The sequence below is a fragment of the Phalaenopsis equestris genome, unplaced genomic scaffold, assembly GCF_001263595.1.
Source record: "Phalaenopsis equestris unplaced genomic scaffold, ASM126359v1 Scaffold000703, whole genome shotgun sequence".
In the NCBI taxonomy this organism is placed as follows: domain Eukaryota; kingdom Viridiplantae; phylum Streptophyta; class Magnoliopsida; order Asparagales; family Orchidaceae; genus Phalaenopsis; species Phalaenopsis equestris.
The window spans coordinates 67094-85654 of NW_018165143.1; the positions used below are offsets into that span (position 1 = coordinate 67094).

General features: G+C 34.4%; 1 protein-coding gene across 2 annotated transcripts; it reads right to left on the reverse strand.

Moving 5' to 3' along the window:
- Positions 1–1809: 1809 nt before the first annotated feature.
- On the reverse strand, positions 1810–4435 carry LOC110030358 (G2/mitotic-specific cyclin S13-7-like). 2 transcript variants are annotated; one of them, XM_020733030.1, is made up of 10 exons: positions 4120–4435; positions 3654–3765; positions 3529–3555; positions 3392–3440; positions 3091–3291; positions 2915–3016; positions 2586–2834; positions 2359–2517; positions 2087–2265; positions 1810–2004 (listed from the first exon to the last, which is right to left on the reverse strand). In XM_020733030.1, exons 1-10 carry the CDS (start codon positions 4160–4162, stop codon positions 1866–1868), a joined length of 1260 nt encoding a protein of 419 aa, XP_020588689.1. In that variant the 5' UTR covers positions 4163–4435; the 3' UTR covers positions 1810–1865. The 2 variants fall into 2 exon arrangements, with proteins under 2 accessions (XP_020588689.1, XP_020588688.1); XM_020733029.1 differs by having other exon boundaries at positions 3392–3443.
- Between the last annotated feature and the right edge of the window lie 14126 nt (positions 4436–18561).

The window sequence follows — 18561 nt, forward strand, 5'->3', positions numbered from 1 at the left end:
TTTTTGAGCAACATGCTGGGGAAGAAAGTGGACATTCTACACGTAAGTTGTTTACAAGCTCCTTTTGGAAAAGAAAATTGTAATTATATACTTTTTTCTTCACATTTCTTAGGTTAAATTTGACCAAAGATATGTATATTCTCATTCATCTCAAGCATCAATTCTTCTCCCTATTTTCAAATGTAAGTAATTGTTGGACTAATTTGGTCATTCTGTTCTTCACTACTTCTAAATTTAACCTATAAGGTCGTGTGTTGTGTGTTCCTTCATCTCAAGCTTAAAATTTATCTCCTAAATTTAACCTAAAAGATTGTCCGATTGTCCATCTCATGCTTCAATAGGAGATCAACAAAAAAATAAAAGAATGAAAAACAAATCAAGTGGAAAAGATTCATAATTTTTTTTTAGATTATTAAATTCAAAACTTTACGTTAATCAATTTTCTTTCATTAAATTTTTGTGCAACATGCTGAGGAAGAAAGTGGACATTCTACACGTAAGTTGTTTACAAGCTCCTTTTGGAAAAGAAAATTGTAATTAGGTACTTTGTTCTTCACATTTCATAGGTTAAATTTGACCAAAGATATGCTATTCTCATTCATCTCAAGCTTCAATTCTTCTCCCTATTTTCAAATGGAAGTACTTGTTCGACTAATTTGGCCATTTTGTTCTTCCCCATTCAACTCAACCTAAAAGCTCGTATGTTTTGTGTATTCATACGAGCTCGTATGTTTTGGAAGTAATTTGTTGGACTAGCTCTTATGTTTTGTTGTTCTTCCCCATTCATCTCAACCTAAAAGCTCATATGTTGTGTGTATTACAAGCTCGTTTGTTTTGGAAGTAATTTGTTGGACTAGCTCTTATGTTTTGTTGTTCTTCACCATTCATCTCAACCTTAAAGCTCGTCATCTCAACCTAAAAGCTCGTATGTTGTGTGTATTCATACGAGCTCGTATGTTTTGGAAGTAATTTGTTGGACTAGCTCTTATGTTTTGTTGTTCTTCCCCATTCATCTCAACCTAAAAGCTCATATGTTGTGTGTATTACAAGCTCGTTTGTTTTGGAAGTAATTTGTTGGACTAGCTCTTATGTTTTGTTGTTCTTCACCATCCAAAACATACGAGCTCGAATGAATAACATACGAGCATTTAGGTTGAGATGAGGAGCTTTAAGGTTGAGATGAATGGTGAAGAACAACAAACTTAAAGCTCGTATGTTGTGTGTAGTCATCCTAAAGCTCGTATGTTATGTGTATTCATCCTTCATGTCAAGCTTAAATGTTGTGTGTCCTAAAAGCTCGTATGTTGTGTGTTGCTCTTCACCATTTCATCTCAACCTAAAAGCCTTATGTTATGTGTATTCATCCTTCATGTCAAGCTTAAAATTTATCTCCTAAATTTAACCTAAAAGCTTTTAAAAACAAATCAAGTGGACAAGAAATTTATTAATCTGAAAATTTTCTGAAGCTGAAAAATATATATTATGAAAAAGACTCACAATTTATCTTCCTTCACATTTTAATCAATACTGGACAAGAAATTTATTAACCTGAAAATTTTCTGAAGCTGAAAAATATATATGATGAAAAAGATTCACAATTTATCTTCCTTCACATTTTAATCAATACTTTAATCTTTTTCCTTCACATTTTAAGTTTTTTGTGCAACATCACGAAGTCAGTCAATAAAATTCCAAACACAATATGCCTATGAATAAAAGACAAACTGTCGAGCAGCAGAAATCCCATGCAAGATAAGAGTAATTCCAACCCAAAAAAAACCCAGATATCATCACCAAATCCCAACCCAGATGATCAATCCCAACCCATCAGATTAACAGAAGAACTTGCTGCTCTCCCCCTAACTTTAATCTTCCACAAACTTTGTGGCAGGAGACCGCAACGCAACACCTCCAAGCTCGTCTTTTGAGTATTTCTTATAGACCACAGTGAGCTTACTATTTGGTGCTGTTGAATGAAAACTTACCATATGCTTAGCACACTCCCTGTGTAACATGAAATACAATATTAATTTACATGCTTTCCCAATACTGAAAATTGAATATAAAGCATGGATTTTACACATACAATAATTGGTTCGCCGAGAATCCAGTGTAATACTGTAGAGTTTTGTTCCATGGTGGACTCTTCTTCAAATTGCATTGTGCTGCATAAATGGCAGAAGCAGCCACCATTGAAGGACGATACATTACCATTGAATAGTGTGTCAATGCCAGCTCCGCATAGAAGAACGCCATGTTTTCCATCTGAGTTCGTTCAGAGAAGTGATTGAAAAATATGTTTTCGAACATCAATCTATTAATTTTAAGTAATTTATCGTAATATAATTAAATATTTACCTCTTTATTAGAAGCTGCAGCCTTCAAAAACCGAACAATGAACATATACATAGTTGGAAATGTCAAGCACCAGTCAAGCTTGTTTAGAATTGCTTTCTCCATTCTAAGTATTTGCTCTCTGGCATAAGCTCGATCCGAAATGCAAATGAAATCATTAACCTGCAGCACAACCTTACTAAAAGAAACAATGATGCTTTATGAACTTATTTTTACTATAAATTGCATACCTCAGGAGCCCAAATCTCCTCATATTTGCACGCAATAAGCATTGCACTGACTCCAACAAGCTGCAGTTCTCTCCTCAGAACTGACTCGACAGATAGGTATCGATCAATAATAGACATGGTAAGATAGAGGGTCTCCGGCCTGAGTTCAAATTTATAATGCACTTCAATCAACCAGTCCGCAAGTATGGCTCTCATTTTAGCATTAATGTCGACTTGTGAGCTCATATAATCTCGAGGGCGAAAGAAGTTCTGCATTGCATGCCACCACAAAAATGGGAGATAAGTTGGCAGAAACCATATAAACCAAGTTTATAAGATGACACTCTTACTTCTTGGAGCTTATAGAACTTGTATAAATCTTCAACATATTCAGACATGAACAACTCATTATTATCATCATCAACATCAATATCTTGGATCCCACATGCAATCTGAGATGACATATAATCAATCAATGGACCTGAAGCAGAGAAAAAAAATACTAGTTTTATATGATTTCCTTTACCTTGCTACGAGCTGTTAGCACAGAACTTAAGGAATGAACTTTATTCTTCGAGGAGGAAGCATGATAACTTTTCTTTTCCTGGTTTTTCTTTTGTTTCGTGGATGGGCTGATATCAATGATTACCTCAGGCTTTGAATTTTTGACGGGGGATTTATTCTTTGTAGTTCCATCAGAAGGTAGAGCTACTTGCTTCGGTAATTTCTAGGAAATTTGTAAACAAACATTGATCGAAGCACTTGAAAAAACATAAAAAATAAAATAAAAAAGCCAGTTACAGATTGTGATTACTTGACAATGTTACCTTAGCAGCAGCTGCTGCTTGTGCATTGGCTAGCAGCTGAGCACCAAAACTTCTAGAATCAAGCATACAAGCATTAGATTGTGTTTTGGATGAAGTTATAATCGAATTAAGTATTTATAGTGGCTATATGAGAATACCTGGTTATTGGGCGATGTCCGGGCTTTCTGATAAAATAAATAATTGCAAATAGGAAGTTTAATAATTACACAAAGTATTACAGAGATGGAATGAGTATGACGATGATTTGTACATTCATTATTACCCATCTGCTATGCGAAGATTAACCATATTTCCAATGTCCTCAAGAGCCTTCCGGTTCTTAGCATCTCCAATAGGAGCAGCTTCCTTCTGCTTAACCGTGGGCATGGCCGCCTCTGCAATGGAGCAGTAAAAATGAATTTTAGAAAAAAATTAAGAGAGATTAGAAAAGCTCGGAGAAAATAACAGGATATTGGGCATATGGAAGAAATGACATCAAAACGGTTGATAACGGTAACAAAGATCAACTCCGAAATAAACCACGCAAAGATGCAGACCAAGAAGAAGGGATATTGTAATTTCAGTTCATCAAGCAATTAATCTGAATACATGTTCACTTGAGGCATCACTACAGCACAAACAAAAGGAGAACTTAAATTCTAGACTGAATCAAGGAAACCAGAATTTTTATGTCCAGATCTTGAATCTGAACCCAAAGATGGAGACATGAAGGTTGCAAGAACCATTACTTCTCTGATTGTGTTGCGCCTCGGCGTGATTTCTTGTAGCCATCTCTTCTTCGCTTTCTCCTCCTTCCTGGTTTTGAATCTGCCGAAAGAAACCCAACCAAACAGAAGAGAATAGAGATTGAAGGCGAGTGCTCAGCGACTCCCCCAATTCAGTATTCTGGCTCGACGCCGTCCTTGCGAAGAATCCGACGCCGGAGTTGAGAAAAAACAAGAAAGGATCTCTCCTTTCTTCGTCTCTCTCTTCTCTCTTCTCTCTTCTCAATCTATCTCTGCCTTCTTACCTTTCGGCGTCGCTCTTTTCTTTTGTGCTGCGATTGTAAAGATAATAAATAGGAGACTTTTTATTGAGCGGATGTGTAAACTCTAATTCCAACGGTCGAATAATTAGAATATCTTAGCCATCCGAATAAGGCAATCCAACGGCGCAAGAGAAGGCCGAAGCCGTTCTAATTGTAGCCGTTGGAGAAGCAGAATAAAGCAAGCACGGTAAATTAAACTGGCGGAGCATAAAAATTTAAAATAACTATTGTCTAAATAGCCGTTGGCCCGCAGACCGACTCTCTATTCTTTGAGCGACTTCAGCTGCTTGTTTTTGCTGAGGATAACAAAAATCGAATGAAAAGGACACCATAATCTTTATATATGAGCGATTTAGTAAGAGAATTCTTTTATTTTTGATAAAAATATTTGTGGAGGAATGTTGGTTTTGATCAGTCTGATGATTTCTGGGAGATATTTCCAGATCAAAACTACCATAACTGATGAAATTCTTTTTTTTTTCTTATTTTGTTCATCAAATTATTTTAGTTTGATCAAATCAATGAAAAAATTGGGGAAGGATCGAGGCCTTAATAATTTGGTCGAATATAGGATCAAAATTTTGAATATAGGATCAAAATTTTAATAAGTGTCCTAGAAATAAATTTTTAAAATTAATATTTTGGATTATCTTAATTTTGATTTCAACAAATGTATAGCAGAATTGAGCATCTTGAAAAGACAAACACATAACACGGGAAGTGATCTGATTCCAATTCGAATGAATCAAACCAAGCACCTCAAACATGATTATGAGACTTCAAGATATGAAGTGAATAACTAAATGATTTTCAAATTTTGTACACATAGCCACAGTGACGGTCTAGATGAGAGGAAACCAACAAACTCAAGATCACTTAATTTTGATATTATTAAAACCTCAAATATTAAAAAATTATTTTGTGGTCAAAGGCATCATTTTAGGTCATTCAATGGAGTATTTTTTATTTTGACTATATTTTTAAATGATATCAATTTTATAAGTAAGCTTCCACTCTATATACAAAAATGGTGAGGGGAGATGAAGGCTTTGTGTGGAACAACTACAAGTGTTTGAAGAAACAACTGTAAAAATGCTGTAGAAGAAATTAATGTTCAAAAAGCTGCAATTGCTATTACAAATTTATTTTACTTCAAAAAAATCAGACCCTGGCGTTATGGTGGCCATCACACTTAGCTAAGTTATGTTACAAAACACAACTTCCCACCACAGGCATGCACTACACCGCCATCACACTGTTGCCCAAAATGCAACATCACTGTTGGACTACCGCTCATTTACGATTAGACCACCACTCGATTGCAGCTATCGAGATTATCATTTATGAATACATTGATAGTCCACTGCTTGATCTGCTCCATCAAAATTATATCGCTTGACCGCCATCATTCGATTATCATAAATTAATTGCTTTTGTTGTATCATTATTGTTCGATATCCATTGACAAACAATTGCATCTCAAAAATCAACACCTGTCTACAGCACTGTAAATGAGCTAATTTTGAGCGAGCACATGATTAGCTTGTGTTCAACTTATTCAAAATTAATTAAGTTCAAAATAGGCTTGTATTTGAAATTGATGGTAAATAGTATGCTCATGCTCGACTCGATTTATATATTGTTGTTTGTGTTGGGCTCGTGTTTAGCTCGAAATTGGTTTGTTTAAATTAATTAGAAAAATAGATATAGAGTGTTGGAATTGAACCTGTAGCATTCCTATGAAATAAAAAACATAAACGCAAAATCACATGACCACACAAGCTATAATGATATAGTTATATATATATATATATATATATATATATACACACCCGTGTTTTCGGTGCGCAAGAGAAGACCATTGCTTTGGGTTCTTTCAAGCACCTACTTGAGATTACCTTAAGTAATCATGTGGCCTAAGAGCCATCACAAACAATACTGAGCGCCATTGATAACTCTATATGTGCAATGCATCCATCCCAAAAACGTTTTTTGAAGAGTTCAGTAAGTCATAGAACTGTTGTGATTCGTTATTTAGTGTTTCATGTTTGTGTTGAATACTCCCAACAAATTGAGCTCTCTGAGCATCATGAACAATTTCTTCATATGTGTCAAGATCAAATTTCGTTGCAGGGGGCATAACTTGCCGAGGCACCTCCTTGATCGAACTGAACATCAAATCCTTGTTCACCATGCAATTCAGTAGCAATAATTAGGTTTGAATCTCTTGTGGTAAAGATCCAACTTAACTTCTTTGAGTGGCAAAAGCGTTTGATTTTTGTATTTCACACAAGCACATTGGAACTTACCCTTAGAATGATAGATGGACAGCTAAATGAATTCCTGAAGGCCATTTAAGAACTCATCTGTGAGCCCTTTTTCTCCTAGATATAATTTGTTATATACCCAAGCTCTCAAATTACGGATATCCATCTACAATATACATATAGTTTTACAGATCAGTTTAGCTGCTACGGAAGATAAAAATTAGTCAATACTTATCAATATGTATAGTCGACATTACTTGGTCAAGGAGAACTTAGGATCTTTGAAGGCTCATTAGTTGGTTGGTATCTCTATCTAATCTTGTCTACGACTCGTCCAGGATCTTTGAAGGCTCATTAGTTGGTATCTCTATCTAATCTTGTCTACGACTCGTCCCTATCATGTAAATATCAATTTATCATTTTTGTCTCTAGGTGTCAAGGCCCACTCGATCTACGACAACCTGATGCATTCCTCCACTTCAACCAACCAACTTTAATTCTACTAATAAAATCCCATCTATATTTCACTTTCACTTTGAGCAATAACTCGATGCATTCTTCCACTTCAACTAGCAAACTTGAATCCCATAAATTGTAACATTCCCATCTATATCACTATCACTTTAAACAATAGACCCAGTGTGTTCCTCCACTTCAATTGGTCAACATGAATTCTAAAAATAACATCCTCATCCATATGACCGTCATTTTAAACAATAGAACCGATCAATGCATTACTCCACTACTTCAACAAACAAACTTGAATTCTTTTTATAACATTCCCATCTATATCAACATCATTTTGAACAATAGAACCATTGCATTACTCCACTGCTTTTACCAATCAACTTGAAATCTACTAATGACATCCTCATCTAGCTAAATTCTCATACATATCACTCAATGTAAAAAACACATTGCATACAAACTACTGAAATATATACATAGCTAACATCTAAACTTCAATTCATTGCATACATACCGCTAAACTCTTTATGTATATACCACATAAACTATGCCAAAGCTAATATAGATATCACTAAATTCTTAAGTATATACAAAACCTAACACCTAAACATCAATTTGTACATTCACATCACATTACATATGCTAGAAAGCCAGTTCATTTTTCAATAGTCATAATGAAAAAAATTGGAGCAAATAACATTACCATCCTCAATATTTTTCGATTGGAGCGTTGAAGGATGTGAAATGTGGGAGTTTTAGTGGTCTCATTAAGATGCCTTCCTAGCTTGCTCTAATGGCGATTGCGCTGTGAAGGATCGAGTGTGGGGCCATGGTTTTGATCAAAACCGCAAGGGGGAGAGGGAAAGGGTAATGGGAGAGAGAGAACGAGGGTTTCGGGCAGAATGGATGAAGACGAGAGAGTGAAAGAAGAAATGAATATTAGGCACACTGGATATGTATTTTAGGTCATTTTCGTAGGACTTTCCGTTATATTTGTGTTGAATTTGGTTCAACGCTAACAAGTAATGTTTTGCGTCGATTTTTTAACGTAACTTCGACACAATTTGCGCCGCTACTGCAAAAACGCTTTCACTATTCTTAAAAGACTTTTCCGTCCAATTGTCAGACGCAACACAGATGTAAAATCTTATGCAAACATTAAAATATATTTTTTACCGCTAAACGGTCGCAAAGCAGACACTAAACTTTGTGTTCGAAAAATTTGACGCAAATAGCAAATGCAAAAATCATCTTCTCTTATAGTGATTTAAATATTATTGATTAGCTCATAAAAGACATGATTATTGATGGTGCGAATAACAATAAGGTTGTCATAAAACATAATGGCTAGAGTAAAAGGAAGAATGCCATAATTGGCTAAAAAAGAAAGAAAACCAACCATTTTATTTCACTTTTTGCTTGGGCCCTTACTCTACACCCAACTTCAAAACATGATATAAAAGTGAGATGCTAATTTTTATATTAAGAGAATGGGTTATGATCAAGTAAGACATAATGCTCACTTGTAAAATACCCAATGATATGACATCTATCTCAATCAAAATCAAAGTATGTAATTAAATGCAAATGACTTGAGTATGAAAGCATATTCCAATTATAGGATGTCCCTTATCTTAAAATGAGTATTTGGAGCTCGTAGAATTGACTGATGGAATTGATAATGAAGAAAAGAATTTTATTTTGTAAAAGTTATGTACAAAAATTTTCTTAATATAAGTTAATGGATAATAGTACCATCTAAAAAGTCAATCCAATGCACATATTTTGTTTCATTGATATTTTTGTCAAAAGACATGACAACACAGCGCCCGCTTGCCATTGGGAGTTTATAAATAACATTTTAATTTGTGTAAAAAAGATTACCAAATAATTATTGGGCAATCTTGACACCAAGGAAGTTTTTGGGCAAGCTAATATCCATTATGTTTATCTTGTTTTTTAAGCTTTTATTTTAAAAAATATTGTATCTCTTGTACATTTTTGGGCTACATAGCCTTATATAAGGAAATTTCATTTGGGGTTACTTTTATTTTTTATTTTATTTCATTTTGCTTATGTTTTACTTTGAAATAAAACATATTTATATGTGATTGCTTTGGAAAACACTCAAAACACACATACACAGATATATATATATATGAATAGAGATTGATCCATTTTTATTTTATTTCAACTTTTATTTTTAAGCACTTGTATTATTCATTTTTTTTAAAAACTCAACTTAATTTTGAAAATACTCAAACAATATATATATATAAATAAATAAAACATATTTATATGTGATTGCTTTGGAAAACACTCAAAACACATATACACAGCTTGTTTTGAGTGTTTTCCAAAGCAATCACATATAAATATGTTTTATTTATTTATATATATATATTGTTTGAGTATTTTCAAAATTAAGTTGAGTTTTTAAAAAAAATGAATAATACAAGTGCTTAAAAATAAAAGTTGAAATAAAATAAAAATGGACCCAAATAAGCCCAAATCAACTTTGACTAGCTTGTTTGAGTTATAGGTGGGCCTATTAAGCCAACATATATAATTTTAATTTTTCTTAATTTTATAGTACTCACATCTAGGTCTCCATAAAGGATGCCATTTTCTTGTTCAAATTAGTTTAAGGGTCATCATTTAATGGCAACTACGACAAGGACAATCACCATATTGGCACATGAAGCAAAAGCCTCACCGCAGAACTGCTTTCATTTGTGCGAATCCTTTGGCCTCCAAATGAAAGTTATACATTTTAATAGTTTTATTAGCTCAATGCTTGATATAGTAGACCCACTTACCAAACATGTGGCTTTTTGGGAGAAAATTTTATGTCTGCACAACTCATACTCAAACAGCCAACTGCTAGACGCAACAACGTCATACACATCGGCGTCGAGCCGTCCGAATGTAATATTTTTTCCTTTTTGGGAGGTGACTTGATTAAGATCCGAGGGTTATTTTATATAATGCTTTGATTTCAGCCATCATTGCTTCTCTCCATTTTGAAATTTCATTGGCTTGAGAAAATTTGTTTGGTATAGTACTCATTTGATGATGATCTAAAAGCCCAACTCGAATAATATTTTTTGGCTCGAGTTGGGCTTGAAATTGGAGGAATCGGGAGGAAGATGACTCGGAAGAGGAAGAGAAATAGCAAACCCTAAGCTCTCATTACTGAAACCCTTTCGCGATTTTCAGAGAAGGAAATGACTCGGAAGATGAGAGCGACAAACACAAATGACAAACCCTAAGCTCTCCAACGTCTTTCGCGATTTTGAGAGGAAGAAAAGTCAGAGAGAGGCAGTCGAACTTGAGAATATTCGAGGAGGTCGCAGGTCGGGGCTTAGGAGTAATGAGTTAATGTTTTTTTAATTTTATATTTATATATTATATTATATTAATTATATAACTTATATTATATAAATATATAATATTTATATAAGTAATATTTATTAAGCATTTTGTTATATATTATAATTTATAGGATTTTTTTAAAATTTGATAAATTTTTTTTATTTTAAAAAGTTTTATTAATTATAATTTATAATATTTAATTTTATGAATATGTATTATATGTGTGTGTCTATTTATTTATTTATTTCTTTTCGAGCCAATTCAAGTCAAACATGAGCGAACAAATATTTGTTTGTGTTCGACTCGTTTATATTTCGAGCTTAAAAAGTTGTTCGTGTTTGGCTCGTTAAGCTTAACGAAAGAGTCGAACACGAGCTGTTCGCGAAGAACGAGCCAAATTGACAGCCCTATTGAGTATTAATTATTTATTTCCTGACTCATTAGGCCTTAATTTTTGCCTAATTTGTAATCTCAACAACGTTAGTGAGCATTGTTTATGTCTTGTAAAGAAAGCGTTCAGCATTGCCTTAAGTTTCAAATGTCAGGTTAGATATAGGGATGTAAACAAGTTTGGGCTCAGGTCGTTCAAAAGTCGCTCGTGTTAGAAATCGGTTCATGGTTGAAATAGCCCATGAACTGTGTTCATGTCATCTTGATTTACTTATTCGTGTTTGTGTTCAGCTTGAAATTAACTCATTAAAAAAAATTATTATTACAATATTTTTTAAAAAATTAATAATTTTGCTAAGAAAATATTTGCATAAATATTTTAATTTCAAACCATAAAACACTGATAAGCTAAAAAACTTTCAAGAATAGGATTGATGCAAGTTTTTCACAATAAAAATATCAAAAAAATTTTGGCCAATAAAGTACATATGCCACAATTTTACTTTCATTTAAGACAACAAGTTTATTATAAGTCTATAATTTACAAACTAATTCAGACTACAAATAAACTCAAATAAAAATCAAAACACAAAAAAATTGTTGTATTACATGTTTACATTTACAAAATTATACTTACACATGCAATTATCGCTTATATACCTAAGAAATACAAAAAAATACATTAAATTTGAACACGGTATGAATTTGTACTCATTCTTTAACTTTATGCTTTGCGATCCATGAGTTGTGATTAGTGGATGACGATGACCCAATAATGATCTTGTACCTGCAATTATTACTTATGTATTAGAAAAAAAAATTAGAAATGAAAATAAAAGTTAAGATGTAATTATTAAATTGGGCTTAGATTATACATTATGACCTCCTTTCATCACTTTCATGTAAATCAACTATACATTTGCACAGTTTATATGTCTTCCAAGCATGGTGAAATTAGAGTAATCCTCCATTATAATTTGCGTAAATGTTTACCTTCCAAAGTAACAGAGCAAGATTAATAATCTTAGACAACTTTATTTTTTGTTTATCTTTAAAATGGCTGCAAACAGAGATAGACAACTTTATTCATTGTTTATATTTAAATTGGCTGCCAACAGAGATGCCAATACGCCATATCAATAACGAAATTTTATAAAGTTGTAATCACTATAGCCTCTAAGAACATCTTAACCATGTTAATAGTTCCAGCCCAAAAAATAGCTTAAAAACCAAACAGGAAATCTTAAAAATTAAGAAAAATAGCCTAAAAACCTTGCTCCCAGGCCCCAGCACCAACACAAGTAAATTGTTGACTGTTGTAATAATTCAAACCAAGTAGGAAAGATTCAATTTCAGCAAAGAAATCCTTACTCTGCTCCCGAACCAAATCAAATAATGTAAACAAGAGGAAGAAGTGCAACAGTTTGGAAGGCAGATATAAACATTTTTGCAATATACATAAATATTCAAGCAACCCAGGCCCAACACAAGTAAACTGTTCCCGAACCCAACCAAGCAGCTAAATAATCCAAATTCCAAACCATCTAAACATTTAAATAAATTCCAACACAAGTAATGATATAAAAAACCTGCTGTGAAAACTGAAAACCAGTAAGAAATAGCCATTAGGAGACAAAGGAAATAATCAATGCCTTGCAGTTAACTATCTAAACAACTAATGCCTTGTTTAACCCAATGAATGCATAGGAACAAGAGGCAAAAGTGCAACCTTCATTTATTTATTTTTTTTTTGCACAGAATCATGTTTCATGACCCATGAGGGCCTATATAGATCTCCATAATAATGTTCATTTCACAAAGCATTTTTCTTTTCAGTCTATAAGTATTCAAATGACTGAACTCAAAAATAACACACTTTTCCAAGCAGACAACTGGACTGATGAACTAGCACACTATATGAAATCAAAAATGAGGTATGAGTTGAACTTACTAATAATTAAAAACTCTGCCTCAACAAGCCACAAAGCAAAAGGGGGCTGATATTTCTAACCCAAATTTGGGACTACAAACTTTATAACTACCAGATTTTACTCAAAATTTTAACTGATTAATCACATATACCATATTCATCTCAAAATAAATGGTATGACTATAAAATCCATCCCAAATTCCCAACTCAAACATTTTATTTGTAGCTAGAAAGTGCGTAAGAAAATGAGACCAATTAATGACTAATATAATAACAAAGCCACAAAACTATCCTGATTTGGCACCTATGTTAGCAGCTAGAAAGCGCTGTTGGAAGATTAAAAAATCCATCCCAAATTTTCCTGTTAGCCATTCCCAACTCAAGCATTCTCTATTTCCAGCTAAAAAGTGCATAAAAAAATGGAAGATTCAAAAATGAATCCTGATTAGCACCCTTGTTAGCCAAATAATCAATAACTTTGTTGGCTTCCTAAAAATAATGTGAGCAAATAATGTTGAAAAGTAGGTTAATCAAGGTAATCCTCTTTCAGATGATGCGAAAGTACCATGGGCACTTTTAAAAATCACTGCATATGTTAAAAGCCAAGAAAAAAAAAAGCATGGCTTCAATAAAAAACTTCCCACAAAGTTGACATACCAATTACTAAATGCCCATCTCATCATCCATGGCATTCTTTAGAATTTTATACATACAAAAAAGATGGACTTCTGCTAGTAAAATTAGATAAACATGAACAAGAAGAACAGGCAAGTAAAACATAGAAGATGTTGAGAAATTAGGGCGAAGAAAAAAAGGAATCGACACAAATCCAGAAGAATACACAGAGATTTACGAGGTTCGGCAAAGATGCCTACATCCTCGAAAGCAGAGCGACGACTTCCTTTTCAATATTCAGAAAAAATTACATAATACAAGATTCTGAATCTCTCTCACCTAGAGTTACAAACAAGTCATATATATAATCTTATATTACAATATGTAATTACTTAAATTACTTATGTACCAAACCGCATGATGCTGCTCCCGTACCCTCAACCCACATAATAAAATTTGGTGCTGCTCCCGTACCCTCAACCCACATAATAAAATTCCTTCTATTGGACGGATCCTTCCGCTCCACTCCGCTCGTGGGCTCTGCTCTGCTGCAACATTTGTCTCATTTATGGTATATCAGCCACACCTAACAAATCTCCACCTTGGTGAATATCCAGCCCCTTATGAGAAATATATCATGGAGTTTCTTATCTTATGCACCAATGCACCAATGTAGGTTGGGTCACCATGCCGTCTAACGATTACAAACATTCAAGAAGTTCAAGCGATGCAAGAACTTGTTGATAGTGTCTGATTTGGTCAACATATATGCTGCATTTTTATCGTATGATCCAACAGAGTGAAGTCCAGCTACATCTGTACTGTCCAACAGTTTATAGATATTACTTGCAGTTAATTTTCCTCATTGTTGCAATAATGCACCTTTAACAATTCTAATGATTTCTCTATCTTCATTGCCCGCTATCCGTAAAGCTTTCAAGATCCTCTGTTAAGCCAACAAATCTTTCACCATTGTTTGACATAATTTGAAGTTATCAGTTCCATCGAACTTCATCACCTCAAATTTTGTACCAGAAATTGCCATCAGAAATTGATCCTGCAACGAACTCCTCTGAAAATTTCTCCAAATTGCTTGAACCAAAAATTGTACTCGCTTTGATCCTGCTAAAATTTTTTTAAATAATCCCTTAATTAAGTTTCCCAGAAAAATGAATTTCCTTCAATTAAATTTTCTTTAATTAAGCTTTCCTTGAAATCATTTTCCTTAAACTTTCAAGAAAAGCTCCGCCGCCGCTTTCCAGAAAAGCTGTTTTTTCCTTCAAAAAAAGCTCAATTTTCCTTCTCAGAAAAGCTCTGTTTTCGCTTTCCAGAAAAGTTCCACCTTCAAGAAAAGCTTCGCTTTCTTTCTCAGAAAAGCTCCGTCTCCGCTTTCCTTCCAAAAAGAAAGCTTTCAATTCCCGAGTGCGACAGCAGATTCCCTTTCCTTGCCTTTCCTGAGTCCTGGAATATCTCCCCGCTAAATTCCTTTTTTCCGCGGACTTTCCTTTTCAGCGTGAATTTCTTTTTCCCGCGTCTGCCCTTCCAATTTTGCTTCTCTGCCGCTCCCTCTACCGCTCGAACACCTCTGTCTTTTGCACCTGTTCGCGATAACTGCACGCGAACTCCTGTTCGCAAACTCCACATCGCCAAAAAGCCGCGAAGGTTGTGAACTGGCGCGCCTGCTGGAAGAACCGAACTCCTCTGGCTGTCTGCGCGAACTTCCTGCCACAAAAGAAGCAATATCGCGGAACTTTCTGCCTCGAACCCTCGTGCGAATCCGCTTACCTGCTGAAGTCGCGCACTGTCCTGCCGATCGCGACAATGTCGCGCACTCCCCTACTGTCGCTCCTGTCTGCGCCGAACGCCTTGTCTGCACCGAATTTTCCCAACTCCCGCGGGAACTTTTTCCCGCCCGAACTCACAAACTCCAATGATGATTCACAAACTCCTCTGTGAAACCGAATTGGTCTTCTGTTCGCAGGAATAGCCTTGTCGAACTCTCTGCGATCCAAACTGCCGGCGTTGAAGCCCCTTCGCAAAATCACCGAAGTCTGATCTGAAACCTCTTCGCTTCTTTTTTTCCCTGCCCTCGAACTTTGCTCTGATATCACTTGTTGAGAAATTAAGACGAAGAAAAAAAGGAATCGACACAAATCTAGAAAAATACACAGAGATTTACGAGGTTCGACAAAGATGTTTGACACATTGTTGTGAAAAACAACGACAATAAAGAGAAAAATCGGATCGAGAAAAATCGCAAAACATAAAACACAATGGAAACACACAGATTTACGCGGTTCGGCAAATTGTCTACGTCCACGGAGCTACAGAGAATTTTATTACTCGAGAATTACACTCCTTGATCGCCTCGACGATTACAAGAAAGAACAATCTCTCTCTCTTCTCCCTCCTCTTCTTCTCTCTCTACCCAAAAGCTTCAAACCAAACACCAAAAGAACCTGGAAAGCTACCAATGCCGAAGAGAGATGTCTAGGAAACCAAATCCCTAGAGAGAACAAGAGGAGCTAGCATGCCTATTTATTAATTCCATCGTGTCATTAGGCCTATTCAGGAATTAATGAAATAATTAATAAAACCCATTAATTATTTAATTTTCTCTTCTGCAACAAAAAATATAAGAAATTAAGAGTAATTAATTTAGCAATTAATTTTGAGTATCAAATCCAATTTACTATCAAACATAAGAAAATGTCAATTTAAACAGTGGACCGGTTTTCATATTCGCAACAAGTCTCCCACTTGGAGACTGGTACACCGACGACATCATCCACTAGCTGCGCCGCCCTTTTCTTCAAATGTGATATCCTCTACATCTGCAACTCAAAGCTTCGGTCTTCATGTCAGAAGACCAACAGAAGTCGAGCACTACTTCAGCTTCTTCAAGAGTAATTCCCTCAGTCGACATATCATCGTCAACATAGCTCTTTCCTGGGTTACTCATGTTTCTACATACAACTCTCACTGCATAGGTAATATCTAGTCTCTGTTGAAAACTCTTTTTAATAAGTCTAGCCTTATACCTCTTACTGCATTTAAACGCAGTCTTCACCCGGTACAAATACTTGTTCTGCAATGTCTTCTTATCTAGTGGAAGTTCTGTCAACACGCAAGTCTGATTCCCTGACAGGGAATTCATCTTTTCCTGTCGTTTTTCTAGTAACGAAAGATGAAGTTTCTTCTCATAGAGATAATTTTCTATCTGCATCATTCAATAACTAAAATCTGTGTCATTAAACTTTTCGATCCCCGATTTTATCACATCATCTCTGCCCAACGCTTTCCCTCAGATTGGAATCTAAGCTCTAATACTAGTTGTTGTGAAAAACGACGACAATAAAGCAAAGAAAAAATGGAATCAACACAAATCCAGAAGAATACACAGAGATTTACGAGGTTCGACAAAGTTGTTTATGTCATCGGGAGCAGAGCGGCGACTTTCTTTTCAATGTTCAGAAAAGAGTATTGAATACAAGATTCAGAATCTCCCTTACCTAAGGTTACAAACAAGACATATATATAATCCTATAGTACAATATGTAATTACTTAAATTACCCTTGTACCAAACTGTGGGATGTTGCCCCTGTACCCCCAACCCACATAATGAAACTCCCTCTATTGGACAGATCCTTCCGCTCCACTCCGCTTATGGGCTCCGCTCCACTCCAACATCTATCCCATTTATGGTATATGAGTCATACCTAACAGAAGACCTAAAAGGCCTCACAAGCTCATACACTTTTTTTTAAAAAATAAATTTGAACAAAGCATGACCATACACATTACCCACTGATCCAAAATCACATTAAGACTTAAAAATTTTTCATATCCCAATTTTCTAATGATTAAAAATCAAATATTAGTAAATTAAATAAGTGTGCCAGAAGACAAATGGCTACTCTTTCCTGCACTTAACGTTGCCTCCACATACCACATGCAGACCTTAGAAAATAAAACTCAATGCTGAAAACAGATAATCAAATAACACTTCAGCCGTTGCAAAACTCATTTTGAATGGATCTCATTTTAAAATCACATTAGATAAACAATAATGCAGAAATTACTCATTACCCACTACTATAAAACTCCAAAATCACATTAGATAAAGAGTAATGCAGAAAATAGAACTCCTTTTGAAGGATCTCGTCAAATATTTCAAGCCACTGTAACTGTAAGATAATTAGATAAACATGATATAAGAAAATAAAAGAAAATAAAACTCATTTTGAAAAGTTTTGAAAAGTATCTCACCCAGACTTCGTTCATTTGCAGCCCTACTCAAAGCCATAAAAAATCAGAATCACAATATTGTTCTGGCAACCAAATCACATATCACAGCACAACAAACCCTTCCAAAACCCTTATATCAGATCTCAAAACAATAAAAAAACAAAGGACTGACAAGATCTCACAATCAAAAATTAGAATTCACTAAAAAATTCTAAACATATCTAAATGAAATCTAAAAAAATCTAAGCTAAGAGGCAAACTTGAGGATAATTATGAATACTAAAGAAACTCAGAAAATATACTCAAAGATAACACCTAGATAGCTTTGCAAGCAAGTCGAGCCAACGTCGAGGACAAAGAGACAATGTCAAAGACAAACATAAGTAGAGAACGAATGCAACCCAAGCAAGAATATTGAGCCACAATCTCTTAGACCTAGCGATTTTGAGAGAATGAAAGAATGAAGACAGTGGAAGTTGTTTCAAGGGCTTTTGAGACGACAAGAGGAGAGGGGGAAGTGGAACCTGAACTCGTTTCGCGATTTAGGCTATGAGTTGATCTAAAGTATTCATATCAAAAGGTTAATAGTATAATTTATATTATATAAATATATAATGCTTATAAGTTACAAGTCATGTAGGTATACAAGTATTATTAATAATATTATTATTAAATTATTATATATTATAGGATTTAACTTTTTAATAGTGGATTTATTTTTTTTAAATATGATAATTTGTTTATTTAAAAGATCATAATTAATTATAATTTGTAAAATATTATGTTATGAATATATATATATATATATATATATATATATATATATATAGATAGATAGAGCTATTTCGC

Coding starts and splice junctions, on each gene's coding strand:
- LOC110030358 (XM_020733029.1), bottom strand. CDS start 4,162: ATGGCTACAAGAAATCACGCCGAGGCGCAACACAATCAGAGAA. Junction 3,766..4,119: donor GGCGCAACACAATCAGAGAA/GTAATGGTTCTT, acceptor GCTCCATTGCAG/AGGCGGCCATGCCCACGGTT. Junction 3,017..3,090: donor TGCTAACAGCTCGTAGCAAG/GTAAAGGAAATC, acceptor ATGTCATCTCAG/ATTGCATGTGGGATCCAAGA.